The sequence below is a fragment of the Lithobates pipiens genome, unplaced genomic scaffold (assembly GCF_037356315.1).
Source record: "Lithobates pipiens isolate NorthernLeopardFrog02 unplaced genomic scaffold, aLitPip1_a1.2 Scaffold_19, whole genome shotgun sequence".
In the NCBI taxonomy this organism is placed as follows: domain Eukaryota; kingdom Metazoa; phylum Chordata; class Amphibia; order Anura; family Ranidae; genus Lithobates; species Lithobates pipiens.
In genome coordinates, this window is record NW_027507764.1 from 588,438,303 (window position 1) to 588,456,648 (window position 18,346).

General features: G+C 49.0%; 1 protein-coding gene across 2 annotated transcripts in view; it reads left to right on the forward strand.

The window, feature by feature from the left end:
* The window catches only part of LOC143997750 (tumor necrosis factor receptor superfamily member 16-like), a 43,743-nt gene that overhangs the window by 13,716 nt on the left and 11,681 nt on the right, over positions 1-18,346 (forward strand). For both annotated transcript variants that reach the window (XM_077493541.1, XM_077493542.1), the window contains exons 2-3: positions 14,201-14,330; positions 14,546-14,851. In XM_077493541.1, the coding sequence (XP_077349667.1) occupies positions 14,201-14,330; positions 14,546-14,851 (436 nt within the window). The remainder of the gene's footprint in view (positions 1-14,200; positions 14,331-14,545; positions 14,852-18,346) is intronic.

Consider the following 18,346-nt stretch of genomic DNA (forward strand, 5'->3'; position numbering starts at 1 on the left):
GCACCAGAACGTCTGGTCACGGTGTACCACAAATACGTCGCGCCAGCACACCGACAAGCTTGCTGCAAAGTGGCCCTTCCTCAGAGTTGTGTTGTCGCCCTGTAACACGCTATCCCATGCCGGTGTACATTATATGGGCATGATCAACTGTTGTCACCATCAGGGCAACCAACCTGAGAAATGCAGTCGCTGGAGAGCATGTAGGTGGGAAGTGGCTGCAGGAGATCAGCAGCACTGAGATGCAGTAAAGGGTAAAAACTAATAATGCGAATGAGCGAGAATAATGGTGGTGATGGCAATTATCACTGTTATCAATAAAAAGGGAGGATAGTGACGATTAAATGTTGTTGATGCTAAGAATAACAATTTAATAGCAACATTATTATTCATTTTATTATCCTTATTAAAAATAATAATGTTGTTGTTATCAGTAATAAAAATTAAGACTATGAATGAGAATGAAAGCAAGATTATAGTGCCCCGTCAATGGTGCCGGTGGGAGGGATGGTTGCCCCGTCAATGGTGCCGGTGGGAGGGATGGGTGCCCAGTCATTGGTGACGGTGGGAGGGATGGTGCCCCAAGGGCCAAATAAAGGCTAGCAAAGGGCCGCATCTGGCCCCCAAGCCACCATTTGGAGACGACTGCCTTAGAACATTGTATCCTCAATCCAGCTGGATACATTGTTTCCTATCCTGAAGCCCTGATGAAGGGCGCAGGGATTTCTAAGTGAAGCAACACGCTGCCTTAGTGTGTTGGGGCGTATGAATCGCAACACATGTTATGCGCATTACCACGTTTTTGTGGGAATATGTAAGCATAAATGGGCCTTTTTTTTTTTTTTTTTTTTTTTTTTTTTTTTTTTATAAAATTTTTTTTTTTTGACCGCTCCACCGTTAACCCCCCAGTGGTTTTTCTGGAAGAACAGAGAATCGGGTTAAGATGCGAATGGGGCTTTCTACTGGTTCGGTGTGCAATTTTGCATAAAATGTCAGGGTCTTCCGTTTTTTAGTGCGTACGACGGCCCATTGAAATGAGTGACGCAGGAACGCATGGAAACGCACACAGACTCTATCGCACCTGCATGGCATGAACGGAGCCCAAAGGAACCTCCAGTAGATCTTGGTTGGTGTCCTTCACCATGTCCCGATGTTTTATTGGTCTTCCTCTCTGTAGGTCGTCTATTGGCACGCATGCCGGTGATTCACACAGGTTGGCGGCCCTTCCTGGCCGGGAATAGCGCCGCGCTGCACTGCGCTCTGGAAATAATGTATTAGGATCTCTCTAATTAACACGTTATTAGTTCCCTGACGCTGGAAGATGGCCAAACTGCCTTCTGTAGACTAATAAAAACTGGGAACTTTGCCGACCTTCCCTAATTGGATGGCGCGTCTCCCAGCCGGGAAGAGAGGGAAGATTTCGGGCCACGTTAATTTTGCGCAAAATTATGGATTTCCGAAAAGTTTAAATTTTACTTATTAATACAATAATAAAAATATGGAAGAGAACGCATGCAAATAAAACTTAACAAAATGATGTGGGTGGTAAAACCTTCCGGAACCTTGCTAAAAGCTTTTTAGCATGTTGTCATTTCATAAGCTTGTTGTCATTTCATAAGTTGTGTTCAATTTTTGCCGTTGCCGCGTGTCAATGTGCGGCATGGCATGTGGCAACATGAGTTGCATTAAGGCAGCGCTTTCATTAGGCATGGGCTGCCAGTGTGCCTTGTTCCTTAGGCGTGGGCTGCCAGTGCACCGGACAGTTACCATGCAATTTTTGGTGCACAATTTTGTTTGCACTTTAGCAAGATCCACGCATTAAACCCCACATATGCATTGGTGTGACATTTTTGAAACAGGGGATCGGGGCTTCTGTTCCGCATTTCAGCCCATTGAAATGAATGGGCTGCCCTACACGAAGTACGGTGACGGGGGTCACCCAGCTCCCAGGGCCAGGATCCAGAACTGTGCTCTCCCACTGATATCTGCAGTAGCATGGGTCTACATCTAGTCTTTGCCCCCATGCTTTTTGTGCCCTGGGCAGTTGTCTCTCCTGCCCACCCCTTGTCTCAGTCCTGCCTACGCGTGATGCATGGGTACCTGGGAATGCATTCCCGTGCGTGTGTGCGTGTGTGCGCGTGCTCCTTCACACCTGTGTGGTGGGTATCAAACACGGGGGGGTCTCCAGACGTTCTAAACGGGGATTTCTGTCCTTCAGGCTTTACAGGGGCTGGATGGTGGCCAGTGGGAGTAGAAAAGGTCCTGAAGTCGGTGAGGGGAAAAATACAATGCCCTGTCTTTGGTGTCGGTGGAGAGAATTGTGCCCCATTATTGGTGTGATTGAGCTCCATAGTTCCCATCGTGGGGGGGGGGGGAATTGTGCCCCCCATTGTTGGTGTCTATTGGGGGGAAAATTGGGCCCCCATTGTTGGCATCTGTTGGGGCCCCCATTGTTGGCATCTGTTGGGGCCTGGGGAAATTGGGGGCCCCCATTGTTGGTGTCTATTGGGGCCTGGAGAAATTGGGGGGGGGGGGGGGCATTGTTGGCGTCTATTGGGCGGTGGGCATTGTTGGCGTCTATTGGGGGGGGTGTGGGCATTGTTGGCATCTATTGGGGGGGCGGGGCATCTATTGGGGCCTGAAGAAATTGGGCGTCTATTTGGGGGGGGGGAATTTGGGCCCCCATTGTTGGCGTCTATTGGGGCCTGTAGAAATTGGGGGGGCCCCATTGTTGGCGTCTATTGGGGGGGGGGGGGAATTTGGGCACCAAGGCTAGATCAAAGCAACCAGAGGGCCGCAGTTTGTAGATCACTGATTTAGCACAAACGCACTTATGTTGGCTCCCAGCGCACAAATTGCAACATTCCCACGGCATGTCGCGAATAGGGGATTTTCCCATTTCTGATGCACATGTCGCAGGCATTGCGATTCATTATTTATTTGGCTCACTAGTATAAATGACGCAACGTGCGCTATTTGGCGCACCACCATCCGTTTATCAGGCCCGCAGAACAGATTCCATGTTGCACTGTTGGGCTTCAGATTGACTTTAAATCTGCTTTACCTTCAACCGGATTATTTTTTACCCCCCAATGAATGGGGCGTAATGTAGTCGCCTCGACACATCCCAACATTTTTTAGGTTCCCCTCCAGCCCGGTCCTTCGCTGCGATTCCGGCCGTCCAGGAACGGTACACTGGCGCTGTGTTCGCAGTCTTCAAGGACATTTGTGGAATTTCCCTTGAAATCAGTTTGGTAAATAGGTGTAGGGGGCTGCGGGTAGAGCTGCAGGCGAGATGCATTAGAGGGACAGGGAATGGGAGGGGGAGGGGGGGGCGGGATGCCAGCATCTGAAGAGGGCCTTTCACCAGAGAAAAGTCTTTCTTTCATTGCCCTCAACACATTTTCGCAGTCGACTTCTTACTTTTTTTTTTTTTTTTTCTCGCAGCCGATCGCTGTAATTAAGTGGTCAGACCTTATAAAAACGACATTTACTCGGTGCTTTCCTGGGAACATAATTGGCACATTGCAAGGAGGTGGGGGGGCGGGCGCGTCCACGCCAATTTTTAATATAGACGCGGCAGCACTGCGTACCTGTGAGTGGCGGGCAGGGGATCATCCTCCCCCCCCCCCCCCCGTCTGCGCTGAACCCCTATCTAATCTTGGCGCCCCCCATACTGGTGCGTTTTTGTTTAACTGCCATGCGCTGAATGCGTGCGCTCGCGTTTTTTACATGCGTGACGTTAAGAATTTATTTTGAATGGACCGCAACCCACTGAAGATCCTGCGCGCTTTTCTTCACGCGCCGCGCAGATTCTTCATGTGCTATTCAGAGGCCCCCCCCGCCTTTTTTTATTTTATTTTTTTATTATGAAAATGCCGTCCTTTTAAAGCAGTATTTGTACTCAAAACCAACGTCCTGCATTGCAGCGTGCCAATCGTTTCGATGTGGTGGCCTGGCCAGTAACATGCCACTTGTATTAGAACGCCCCACTCTGGCTGAAGGGGCACAGCAACATTGTCAGCCTGAGCAGGGCCAGGACAAGGGGTGGGCAGGAGGGACGGCTGCCCTGGTCACGGGGGGGAGCACCACAAGGAGATTTGTGTTGGCAGGATTAATTTGAGGGGTGGCAGGGGGTAAGAATTGTTATAGGAGTGGAAACTTGGGGATTGTTGTGCTAGGAAAAAAGGGGGGGGGGGGTGCTAGGAGGGGGATCTATATTTTTTTTTTTTTTTTTTTTTTTTTTATGAACGGGGATAGGGGATTTGTGGGGGTGGGGGCAGGCTGGGCTTTGTGCTAGAAAAGGTAATATGGTAGAAGGGGGAGGGGATTGTGCTAGTAGTGGTGATTTGGGGGGGGGGGGGTTGCTAGGAGGGCAGATTATTTTAAAAAAACATGCGCACTTTTTTTTGGGGTGGGCAGGAAGATGTTTGTTTGTGCTAGAAAAGGTAATATGGGGGGGGTGCAAGGAGGGGACTTTATTTGTATGGCTGGGAATTTGGATGGGGGGGAGTATTTGTGCTCAAAGGTGAAATACGGGGGTAGAGGATTTGTGGGGGGGGGGGGGGGGATTTGTGATAAGGGAGTATGGGGGTGGGAGAATTTATGCTTGCGGTACATGATGCTCATACTTCTGGGGGGGGGGGGGGGGGGTAAACAATTTGGCATATTAGCCCTGAGTGCTAAATGGCCTTGTCCTGGCACAGTCTGAGGGGAGGCGAGTGTTGGAAATACTGGCGGATTTAAATTTACTAATTTTAAATGCTAATGAACAGAAGTCACGCTCCAGACATTACTTTATTAATAAAATTATTATTAATTATAAACATTATTTATCGAATATAAATATTTAATATAATTCATATTTTTATTGCTAATTTATCAATAAAAATATTAAATAATAATTATTATTTCTTTTGAGATGAAGGATTTACCAAAAAAAAAATTAAAAATAAAAGCTGATCATTGTAAGCACCCTGGCCAGTGGTAAATGGTTTGTCTCATTCCTGTAACTGTGGGAGAGCTTTTTCTTTTGTAAACAGACTTGTTGGCTGAATCATCAGGTGAAAATAAAGGCTAGAGAGCCTAAAAAAAAAAAGAAAACGAATGCAGCCATCCTTTCCAAGAACTATGCTGCAATATGTTTTGCTTTTTGGCTTTGATGCCATTGTAAGGTCCAGTTCAGTGAATGGCTGAGACGTCGTCGGTCTCCTGCAGGCAGGAAGAAGCATTTTTTAAATGCTCATTTTGCTCCGGTTGTGGCATGTTGAACGTGGCAGAATAGCGGCACCTTTTGGGGGGGGGGTAGCATTAAGAATAAAGGCACCCAGACGCACGTTGCTCATTTTGCTGCGATATTATTGCCCAATGTGAATGAGCCTTGGCTCTTGCTATGAACCGCGTGTGAATCGCACCATATTCCTGTTCACTTTACATGCAATTCAGTGCCGTGCGATTGAGCCCCAATATTAAATGGGTTTAAATTGTCCCAAAAAAAGGGGGGAACAAGCGACATTGGGACTTTACATGCCCCAATTATGGAAGCGCACTGCACCCAGGATCGCATTGGGAACTTTTTTGTGTGGGCAGAACGCTGCGATTTGCACCGACACCCGCTGCAGATTGCAAGGGCGGCGCGATTTGAATGCGGTGCGGGAAACCATGATGGATTGATGTTTTCCTGCACCAAATTAGTGTGAATCTGGGCCTAATCTTCTCCTTGGTGAATGAATAGGGAATATTTATCAGATACAATGTATCGTTTCCTCCGAGGTGACCAGTGATGACGTTTGTATCATAAACAGGAATACATTGTATATAATGCAGAAGAGATCGGTAATCTGAGGATCCTGGTCACCATTCTAAATGAATAGTTTTAAGAACCATCCTCTCCATATCAGGGGCCCCATCCTATGTCTGTCTTAGGGGGGGTGGGGTGTCCCCCTATCCTATGCCTGGGGTCCCTGCTCCCAGTGACCCGTGTCGGGGCCAGTTCTGTAAATTGGCCCTTACTTTTTTCTTTCTGCTTTCTGTGCAGTTTTTCCGCCTGGAGTCGGTCTGTTTGGATGAAATGTATCTGTAGGAATGTTGAGTTCCATCCTTGGAGTGTCGCAATGTGTGATTCATCGTCCTGCCCCATGAAATGGTAAATGAAACCCAGAAACGGATCTGCATATTCAGAAGAAGTTGTCAGATCCTACTTTGTGACCCTTTAAGTGGAACTCCATCTACAATTTGGGAGGTTCCGTCCTCTAATGGGGCCACATTGCTGTCTGTGACCTCAGAAAGCTGGATTGTACATCCTCCAGTAAGTTTTCATTGCTCTCCGTGTCTCTAATGGCCAGATCTTGCATTCTTTCCTGTTTTTGTCCCCTGGAGAGGAAGTGATGACCTGTATGAGGTCCTAATCCTTCCCCTCTCTACCCCATAAGATGAGGGATAAGGGGCAACTGACAGTTCCCACCCTGCTTCCGGACTCTCTGTTCCTGGGGATCCCTTGCCCCCTTCTTGGGACCTTGTCTGTTCCTGGAGGTCCCTCATCCCCTTCTCAGAACCTTGTCCCCTTTTTGGGACCTTGTCTGTTCCTCGGGGTCCCTTATCCCCTTCTCGGGACCTTGTCCCCTTTTTGGGATCTTGTCTGTTCCTGGGGGTCCCTCATCCCCTTCTCGGGACCTTGTCCCTTTTTGGGACCGTGTCTGTTCCTGGGGGTCCCTCATCCCGCTTCTCGGGACCTTGTCCCCTTTTTGGGACCGTGTCTGTTCCTGGGGGTCCCTCATCCCCCCCCCCCTTCCCTTCTCGGGACCTTGTCCCCTTTTTGGGACCGTGTCTGTTCCTGGGGGTCCCTCATCCCCCCCCCCTCCCTTCTCGGGACCTTGTCCCCTTCTCGGGACCTTGTCCCCTTCTCGGGACCTTGTCCCCTTCTCGGGACCTTGTCTGTTTCCGGCGGTCCCTTGCCCCCTACTTGGCCAAGAATACATCCCCCCCAGCACACCATGGGTCTTCAAAATGGCATCCAAGCAATCCTATCACAGCGGAGGGCTGCGATGTCTCTTGTTGGGGGGGGGGGGGGGGGGGGGGCACACAGGACCCGCTTTGTCCCCAGGATGTCCCATCCCCAGTCTGTCTCCAGATGCTGAGGCAGCGCGGTCCTCTCCAAATATGGAGCGGCCTGTGAAATTGGGAGAGCAGCGAGAGGGAAATGCTGCTTAATTAGAACAAGATCCGCACCGGGATGATTCACTTCTCTGATCTTCTTAACTCCATTATTCTCCCCCCCCCCCCCTTGTGTTTAAAGGATAAAGAGAAGTGAGAAGCATCAGATGTATGCTGCCCCCCCCCCCCCCAATATGCATAATTGTTTATGGCATTTGTGTGAATGCACTCCAGATTGCCCCGATTTACTCCCAAGGCTAATTAGAGTGTAAGCTCCTCTGGTACAGAGACTGATGTGACTGGCTCAGTGATCTCTGTACAGTACTGTCACTGTGATATGTCGGCTATATAAAGGTATAATAGTGTGTGTGACTGGGGGGTGACAGAGTGTAAGCTCCTCTGGTACAGAGACTGATGTGGTTCTCTGAGCTCAGTCAGGACGCGGATGCGGACGCTGTAGCCGAGGCGGAGGTGTGTTGGTTTGTGTTGGTGTTTGTGGGTGTGACGCTGTAGTCTGTGGAGCCACATTCCTGGAACAAGGCGATCTGTGTCCCCGTCCTGCAGGCTCTCTGAGTTTTTCTGCAGCGTTGGTCCCAAATTAAATAAACTGCTGTGAGCCTGGCACTGAGCCACCCAGCGGGCACTGGGTGCACTCCATACGGTGGGCATGGCATCCACCCACCTCGCCAGCCAGGGAGCCCCGCGCTCCTCCTCTGCGCACACACACACAGGGCCCAGTGTGCCCGACGGTATATTCAGCCATTACACAAACACAGAAACCTGAAACCATGATTGGATAAGGACGGCAGCACGACGAATAAAGAATGGCGTTTTGTCCTGCAGGGCTCGCTGCCCGGAGGACGCGCACGGAGGGTGGTGAGCGCGGCGGGTGTTTTGTGTTGCCTCCGCCGTTCTAAAATACGTCTTGCACTGAGAAGCAAGAGATTCAGCGGATGCCTGTGGTCAGTTTTCACCCACTTGCTGCTTATTGTGGTGGGATCCCATTACCTCCGCCCCACCATGGCATGCAGTCTCACTCCTATTGCTGCATTCTGGATATTTTATTTATTGCAGGTACTTGTATAGTGCCATCAATTTAGATGTAGAGAGAGCACTAACCCCCAAAGGAGCTGCTGGTTAGATTTGGGCTTCCAGTTACCTTTTCTCTCCTCCCTTCACGTCTAGGGGTGTCCCGTGGTAGATGGCCAAGTAACTTGAGGGACCGACAACAGATCCACTTAAGGGATTTTATGAGCAAGATGTAGACAATGAACAGTCTCTTACTTTGGGATCAGAGGGTTGGAAAGGAAATTCGGGGACTCTTATTGTCAAAGTCAACATTGAAGAACTTGCTTACTTTGACTGCATCCAGAGAATGGCCATTCACAGCTGGATGGTCACTCAGGTTGGACAGTCCCCCTCTCACCAGACCTAGCAGCCAACAAGGTGCTTAACTCAGGAACAAGTCTCTGCCACAGACGTTGTTCTAGAACATACAAGATAATGTCTCTGCCACAGACGTTGTTGTAGGGAAAACTAAGCTTTAGAACACTTGTAGGATACCTGAATCTTTCAGCCAGCTTGGCGATATCCACGAGACCGGATTCTCTTGGGTATTTCAGCTCCTCCAGGCTCTTGCTAGGAAACCAATCCGTACGTGGTCTTCTTCTGAAGAGTCCTCCCCTGGAATGTTTGAAGTACTCTGGGTCTCTCCCAAACCAGAGACGGCACCCAACCACCTCAGAATCCTCCTTTTTTTTTTTTTTTTTTTTTTTTTTAGTTTCCTTGCCTCGGGCTAGCCAACCCAGAGACATCAAGATCGGGTGAATCCGCACCCCAGGCCATAGCCTTCCTGGGGGCTGGTCAGGAGGACCAGGACCATGAAGTCGGCACATCATTCTGGACCGGAACCCCCGAACCACGTGATGTCTGCATCTTAAATGCCCTCTCTCAGAAAGCACAGCAAGAGGGCCACTCCCACTGGGCGGGCTCCGAGAGAGAGTAACTTCAGCACCCAACCAGACCATAGTTCCATGCCTGCCAGAAGACAGTGCCCCCGTGTGGTCAGGCTGAACATCTCCTGGTCCAGTCAGACTGATGCTGAGGTCCAAATTTAGACAATTGTAACCAACATACAGTTCAGGTGTAACCTTGAAAAACAGAGTGTGCTCTTCAGGAGCCAGAGATTTTGTGTGTGTGTGTGTGTGTGTGTGTGTGTGTGTGTGTGTGTGTGTGTGTATGGTATATCACTTGAAGGGTTCCTTGGACTGGGAAGAGGGGAGGACCCCCAAAAGCTCCCCCCCCCATATTTAAAGCGGAGGTCCACCCTAAAGTGGACCTTCCGCTCATCGGAACCCTCCCCCCCTCCGGCGCCACAATTGGCACCTTTCAGGGGGGAGGGGGGTGCAGGTACCTGTACAGTACAGGTATCTGCACCCACTTCCGGGATAGCTCTCTGCGGAAAGGGGCGTATATTACGCCCCTTTCCGCAAGTGCCCCGCTGCCTGCTGTTCAAACACACAGATCCCAGAGGCAGCGGGGACCGTCCTTATTGCGCGGCTCGCGCATGCGCAGTAGGGAACCGGGAAATGAAGCCGAAAAAGCTCCTCTTCCTGATTCCCATACCCAAGATGGCGGCGGCAGCACCCGAGAAACGATCTACAGATCGGCTTCGGGTGCCGACATCGCAGGCGCGCTGGACAGGTAAGTGTCACTATTTTAAAAGTCAGCAGCTGCAGTATTTGTAGCTGCTGGCTTTTAAAAAAAAAAAAAAAAAAGTAGCTGTTACTGCAAATAAAAATGATTGCAGACTGTACTCTGCTGTACATGCATGGGGAAAACCCAACAGCGGGATTATGGGGGGGGTTGATGGGCAGTTGGAGGACCCCTTGTAGGTCTCGGTGCCGGTATATAGTCTGCTCACATCCACCCAAAACTGAAATCCCACTGCTGGCTGTACTGAACCTTTCCATAGATCTGTAGAGCACAGATAGAACAAAGCGTACATTGTGTATAAGATTGCTGTGTGAAGGCTGAGAGGGGCCTGAAGGCAACATTGGAACAGATCAGAGTTCTAATTTTAAATCTGACTTGAAAATTGGGGGGGGGGGGGATTGTATGGACGGCACCTGCAGGTCACTCTGAGTATAGAATAAAAATCACACACCCCACATTACCAAAAGTATTAAGACGCCTGCCTTTTACACGGACATTAATGGCATCCCAGCCTTAGTCCGTAGGGTTCAACTCATCTGGGAAGGCCGTCCACAAGGTTTAGGAGGGTGTCTATGGGAAGGTTTGACCATTCTTCCAGAAGCGCATTTGTGATGTTGACAAGAAGGCGTGGCTCACAGTCCTTGCTCTAATTCACCCCAAAGGTGTGCTATCAGGTTGAGGTCAGGACTCTGTGCAGGCCATTCAAGTTCCTCCACCTTAAACTCAATCATCCATGTCTTATGGACCTAGCTTTGGTGCACTGGTCCAAATTTTGGTGGAGGGGTGGGATTGTAGTGTGGTGGTGTGTTTGTTTTCTTTTCTCCCCCCCCCCCCCCCCCCCAAGGGACTTGGCCCCTTGGTTCCAGTGAAGGGAACTCTAGAGGCGTCAGCATACCAAGAAATTTTGGACAATTTAATGCTCCCAACTTTGTGGGAACAGTTTGGGGACGGCCCCTTCCTGTTCCAACATGACTGCCCACCAGTGTACAAAGCAAGGTCCATAAAGACATGGATGAGCAAGTTTGGGGGGGGAGGAACTTGACTGGCCTGCACAAACTCACTCCATGTCTCCATGGACTTTGCTTTGTGCAGTCCATGTTGGAACAGGAAGAGCCCACCCCCCAAACTGTCCCCACAAAGTTGGAAGCATGAAATTTGTCCAAAATGTCTAGGTATATACTGACACCTTCAATGGAACTCTTGAGGCATCAAGGAAGTCCAACTCCTGAAAGACAACCCCACACCATAATCCCCCCCCCCCCATACTTTACAGTTGGCACAATGTAGTCAGGCAAGTACCGTTCTCCTGGCAAAAGCCAAACCCAGACGCTTCCATCAGATTGCCAGACAGAGAAGAGTGGTCACTCCAGAGAACACGTCTCCACTGCTCTAGAGTCTAGTAGTGGCGGCGTGCTTTACACCACGCCATCCGACACTTTGCGTTGCACTTGATGTAAGGCTTGGATGGAGCTGCTCGGCCATAGAAACCCATTCCATGAAGTTCTCTACGCACTCTTGTATCAATCTGAAGGCCACACGACGTTGGGAGATCTGTACCTACTGACTCTCTGCAGACAGTTGGTGGCTTCTTCTTCTTATGTTGTGAGCTTCAGCATTCACTGACCCCGCTCTGTCATTATGTGGCCTACACTTCGAGGCTGAGTTGCCATTGCTTTCACTTTGTTATAATACCCTTAAAGAGGAAGTAAACCCTGATGAGTTTACTTCCTCTTTGATTCCCTGCAAAGGTAAAGCATAATGGACTACTATGCATCGCATCGCATCGTAGTCCATTATGTGTCACTTACCTGACACAGGAGCCAGCGAAGTCACTGCTGTCCCCTGTAGTCCGGCCATCCATCTTCTCGGTGGGTCTCGCCGCTCCGCCGCTGTCATTCGGCAAAGCCGCGATGACGTCGCTCCCGCGCATGTAGCTTTAGGAGATCTTTCTTGGACCTACAGGTAAGCCTTAATCTATGCTTACCTGTAGGTCAAAGTGTGTTTGTAAGGGTTTAACAGTTGATCATGGAATATTTTAGCAAAAAGGAAATTTCATAGATGGACTTATTGCACAGGTGGCAACTAGGGTTACCACTTTTCCTTCAAGCCAAACCAACCACTTTATCAGTCTGGGACGCCTTTTTAGGAGTAGTAATGAGCACCGCAGCATAGTGTTCCCCAGCAAACGGGGGTTTGGCCAACTTGCTCTTGCTGACCTCTTCGCCCTGCTCCCCAGTGACGCTGAACCCTGCCCCCCCCCAGACAGCCACCTGCAGCTCCTAGAGGGTAACAGATTTGTATGTGGCTATCTTGGTTATTTGGGGAGCCACAGCCCAGTCTGCATAACGCGTCCGGGTTTCAGTGTGTTGGAAACCCGGACAAGTGATTAAAAAAAAAGACTGTCCAGCTGAATCCCAGACAGGTGGCAACCCATCACGGTACCACGCTTGTATTCGCTGAGCTCCTGGGGGAAAAAAAAAATATGCAGCGTGGTTACATTATTCACATCAACACACTAGTTTAATACTAATGTATTTGAATATTTAGTATTCAACCAATTTATGTAATTATTTACATTGATTTATTGAATGCTAAATATTAAATACTAGCTGTTGACTAGTGTTCTGCATTTACATTTATCGGTAAATTTTGTTTATTTACACTGATTTATTGAATACACAATATTAGCATTAGTTAATGTAGTAATAATTATTAATATAATAAAATAATAATTTCCTTGTACTGAGCATATGTTGATCAATGCACACTGGATGTTATAATAATTATGTTATAAAAATGGCAGTAGCTTTTGCAGTGAGTTTTTCAACACGTTTGCAATAGCTTTTTTTTTTTTTTTTTAATTTTTTTTTTATTGGATCAAAAATGTTAAACACTTGTGAGCCACGTGTGTGTGTTTTGTGTGTAGTGTTGTGTTTTTTTTTTTTTTTTTTTTTTATGAACCTTTTTTTGACGTTGGAACATTTTTACAGCTGGAAAAACTCAGCTCAGAACCCACTGATTTTTTTTTTTTTTTGTATTTTTTTTGTATTTTTTTGTCTTTACAGTTAACAGCCTATGTGTGCATGGACACATAGGATAACATGGAGAGTTCACTGACTGTAGAAAAAAACACCTGAAGCCAAAAAACAGCCGCTGTAAAAACGTCCAGTGTACATGAGGCCTTAATGTAACCCCATATACAGTAAATGCCCAGCAGGCGTTCCAACCCTCCCTATTCCTAACCAAAACTAAGATCGTTTTGGCTGGACGTGCCCTTTTTTTTTTTTTTTTATATACTTGGTTTCGATATTTTCTGACAATGTATCTCCTACACACTGACTCCTCATTCGGCGCCCTTTTGGCTTTCTGCTTCCCAAACCAGATGAAAGGTTTGTGGTTGGAGATATTTGAAGTCAGGAAGTGACACTCCTTTGTTGGGTGTTGTCTGGGCGGAGCGCCCTCCTGTGTTCTGGTATTTACGATGCTCCCAGCAAGGGGCGCTCTGAAATGAGAGGAGTTTCACTGAAACCTTCTCATTGTGTTCCAGGTGAGACCCTGTGATGTGCAAAGCGGGGGTCATCACATGGTAATGTGCCCAGGAGGGGTGCGCATGGAGGGCGTCCTGGTCACCTCTACGGGTTAGATAAAGATTCTCTGATTTATACAATGAAGATGGACAACAGTCTATCTTTCACACTAATAGAATGGCACACTGGAGTTATTGATCAGCTTGTTTGGAAAATTGATTCCCCGCAACTATAAATGATCGATTTGGAGTACAAATACTGATCATCATACCAGTAACAATCTGTACAACGTCCTTATGAAGGTCACACACTACAATCCAGTCGTACAATCTGATTGTATAACATTTTGTAGCCAGTCTAAGTGTAGAATGTATATCTGTGTAATGGAGGTGCACATATGGATGATGACACGAGGCTTCGGTGGCCGACTGTCCCTGGCAACGGGGCTTCGGTGGCCGACTGTCCCTGGCAACGGGGCTTCGGTGGCCGACTGTCCCTGGCAACAATCTTTCTCTGTGACCTCTGTCGGGTTTTTTTCCCCCTCTGGCAGCACTCAGCCGGTGGGCATCATCCAGAATTGTAGAGAATGGAGTCATCACACTTCAGTGTCTGACAAACTCTGCACTATTGGTTATGAGTGGAGTGACCCTTTAAAGTGTACCACCATAGAAGGGAAACATTTTGCTACCTCTGATCGTGTTTCAGTGACTCCTCCTCCTGTGCCCAGTGTGATCTCATTCACTGGGCATCATAAAATGGTAAAGAAATCTCCAGGCCAAATTCTCAATCTTCTGCTCTTCTTCCCGCAGGTGGTGACCAGTGAGGTGTGCAAGAGCGGAATGTTCACCGAGGCGGATGTGTGCTGCACTGAGTGCCCGCTGGGCTCCGGGGTGTTTGTGCCATGTGGAGCTTCAGACGCCAACTGTGATCAATGCAACAGTAAGTGAGCCACCGACACAAACTACTGCATGGAAGCTTACTATGGTGGGGGGGGGGGGAGAGAATAAGACACAAGCTACTGCAGGAAACCTCACCATTGTGGGAGGGGCAGAGACACCAACTACTACATAAAATACAATGGGTGGGTACATTTTCTATTGCTACTTATTGTAAAGGTATTCTCTCTCTAACATTCTCATATACTTCCCCCCCAGATTCCACCTTGCCGAAGACTAACTGGGCCACAGAGCTCTGCCAGCCACGTTGCCCCATTGGCCAATACCTGCACTATGAAGATGAGGACAGCAGCCAATGCCTTGCTTGTCGGGTGTGCGGGAAAGGTTTTGGTGTAAAGAGGAACTGCTCCGGCACAGAGAACACAGAGTGCCAGCAGTGCCCCAAAGGCTTCTACTCTGAGGTGAAGAGCAGCGTATCGCCATGTTTTCTGTGCCGGACAGAGTGCAAAGAGAACGAGGTGCAGATTAGCGACTGTATGGAACATCACGACATTCTGTGTATGGGTAGGTGTCACCTGATCAACAGGGGGAGGGGCAGACTATACCCTATAAGCATCACAGGGGTAGAACAAACTATACTGTAGGGAATCTCACCATTGTGGGAGGGGCAGAGACACAAACTACTGCAGGAAATCTCCCCATTGTGGGAGGGCAGAGACGCAAACTACTGCAGGAAATCTCACCATTGTGGGAGGGGCAGAAACACAAACCACTGCAGGAAATCTCACCATTGTGGGAGGGGCAGAGACGCAAACTACTGCAGGAAATCTCATCATTGTGGGAGGGGCAGAGACACAAACTACTGCAGGAAATCTCATCATTGTGGGAGGGGCAGAGACACAAACTACTGCAGGCAATCTCATCATTGTGGGAGGGGCAGAGACACAAACTACTGCAGGAAATCTCAGCATTGTGGGAGGGGCAGAGACACAAACTACTGCAGGAAATCTCAGCATTGTGGGAGGGGCAGAAACACAAACTACTGCAGGAAATCTCCCCATTGTGGGAGGGGCAGAGACGCAAACTACTGCAGGAAATCTCATCATTGTGGGAGGGGCAGAGACACAAACTACTGCAGGAAATCTCATCATTGTGGGAGGGGCAGAGACACAAACTACTGCAGGAAATCTCATCATTGTGGGAGGGGCAGAGACACAAACTACTGCAGGCAATCTCATCATTGTGGGAGGGGCAGAGACACAAACTACTGCAGGAAATCTCAGCATTGTGGGAGGGGCAGAGACACAAACTACTGCAGGAAATCTCAGCATTGTGGGAGGGGCAGAGACACAAACTACTGCAGGAAATCTCAGCATTGTGGGAGGGGCAGAGACACAAACTACTGCAGGAAATCTCATCATTGTGGGAGGGGCAGAGACACAAACTACTGCAGGCAATCTCATCATTGTGGGAGGGGCAGAGACACAAACTACTGCAGGAAATCTCACCATTATGAGCAGATGAGATCAGGGCCACCATGGGGGGGGGGGGGGGGGGGAACATCAGCCTGCCTATACACATGGATGGGTTGTTCCAATGGTTGCCTGGGCCCTAATCAATTAGATTGAGTTGTTGCTGTTGTAGTAACTAGCAATTGCTAAAGTGGGGCAGCCGAGGAATGAGCCTGCGCGGCTCACTTAGTTGTGGCTGCTGGGGGAAGGTGGAGTGATATCATCTGCTCAGTGCCCATTCTGGACTGGTCTGGAGACAAGTTGATAGACATCACAATGGTAAATTGGCAATGTTGCTGGATCTGGGTCTGTGCTGTATCTTTTTGTTGGATTGGCGCGGCTTGGGATGCCTCTTTGGCGCGGCTTGGGATGCCTCTTTGGCGCGGCTTGGGATGCCTCTTTGGCGCGGCTTGGGATGCCTCTTTGGCGCGGCTTGGGATGCCTCTTTGGCGCGGCTTGGGATGCCTCTTTGGCGCGGCTTGGGATGCCTCTTTGGGCGGCTTGGGATGCCTCTTTGGCGCGGCTTGGGATGCCTCTTTGGCGCGGCTTGGGATGCCTCTTTGGTGCGGCTTGGGATGCCTCTTTGCTGGATTAGATTCATTTTCATATACAGTATAAGGATATAAGGACTCGGTGGGATGGCCAGGCCGTGGATTTGGTGGATGGGCCCTGGGGACTGTTGGTGGTCAGGCCCCAGGGGGTGGCCCAGGCCTAAAGGTGTGTTGGGGGGCTTCCAAAACTTGCGATGGCTGCCCTGATGAGTTCATCAAGATTAATTATAGTATTTCTATTCAAATATAATAAACTTACGGAAGTCCCAACCATCAAACTAGACAAGGGGAAAAAATGGTTCTGAACGCAGATAAATTCAATATTCTGTGCAGAATGTAATCTCACGGCTGGTATATATGTGGGGGAAGGGATTAGGAGCCATGACCCCGGTTATACGCCCGTACCCTCTGCAGCGCCTGTACTGGTGTCGTGGGCTCAGAGTCCTGCAGCTGCAGAAGCAGGTGAATGCAGCTGTTGTGTGTTCTCAGAGGGATGGGAATTGTGATTTTTTTTTTTTTTTGCAGGGTCGGCTGTGAATGGACCAGCGGGGGACGCTCTCTCCCAGGGCTCAGCACCGGCTATGATATTATTAAAGTGCTTTGAACTGAGTGGTGTTGGCAGCAGCACATCCCAAGCTGAGAGCTTCCATAATGGAGATTTTCCAGACGTTGGCCGGCCCAGTGTCTGTGCTCAGTGGGCAGTTTGGCCCCGGGCCTCTCCCTCTGATTGTCTCATTAATCCCTTCCTTATAGCTCTGACAGAGCCCATTGTCCCCCCTTTTCTTCCATCAGAGGAGAATATCTCCATTCCACCCGCATCTGATGTGTCTCCATCACCTCCTGGGGGAGATCTCACTGCCCACCGAGAAACCTCTGCCCATCTGTGGTCACCACCACCCTCAACTGTCCTGGTGGACCAAGACCAGACCTGTTCTCTGTACAGTGCTGCGGTATATATCGGAGCTATATAAATGTATAATGGTAATAGTGTGTGACTGGGGGGGGGGGGGGGGGGCGGCATTGGAGTGTAAGCTCCTCTGGTACAGAGACTGATGTGACTGGCTCAGTGTTCTTTGTACATTTTAAATAGCTCTGACATGTATACCTCAGTGCTGTACAATAATGGTGTGTGGGGGAGGGGCATTAGAGTGTAAGCTCCTCTGGTACAGAGACTGATGTGATTGGCTCAGTGTTCTCTGTACGGCGCTGTGGTATATGCCAGAGCTATATAAATGTATAATAAATAATAGTGTGCGACTGTAGGGGGACACTAGAGTGTAAGCTCTTTTGGTACCGAGACTGATGTGACTGGCTCAGTGTCCTCTATACATTTATATAGCTGTGACATATACCGCGGTGCTGTACAGTGGTCAGAGCTATATAAATGTATAGAGAACACTGAGCCAGTCTCATCAGTCTCTGTACCAAAAGAGCTTACACTCTAGTGTCCCCCTACAGCCACACACTATTATACATTTATATAGCTCTGGCCTATATTGCAGTGCTGTACAGAGAACACTGAGCCAGTCACATCAGTCTCTGTACCAGAGGAGCTTACACTCTAATAATTGTGTGCGACTGTAGGGGGGTGGGGGGGGGATTAGAGTGTAAGCTCCTCCTGGTACAGAGACTGATGTGACTGGCTTGGTGTTCTCTATAGATCTCTATAGCTCTGACATATACCGCAGTGCTGTACAGAGAAGCCAGTCACATCAGTCTCTGTACCAAAGGAGCTTACACTCTAATGTCCCCTCCAGAGTCGCACACAATTAGTGTAAGCTCCTCTGGTGGAGAGACTGATGTGACTGCTGTACAGAGATCACTGAGCCATTCACATCAGTCTCTGTAGCAGAGGAGCTTACACTCTAATGTCCCCTCTTGAGTCGCTTAATAATAATAATAATGTATAATGGTAATAGTGTGTGACTGTGGGGGGGACATTAGAGTGTAAGGTCCTCTGGTACAGAAACTGATGTGACTGGCTTGGTGTTATGTGG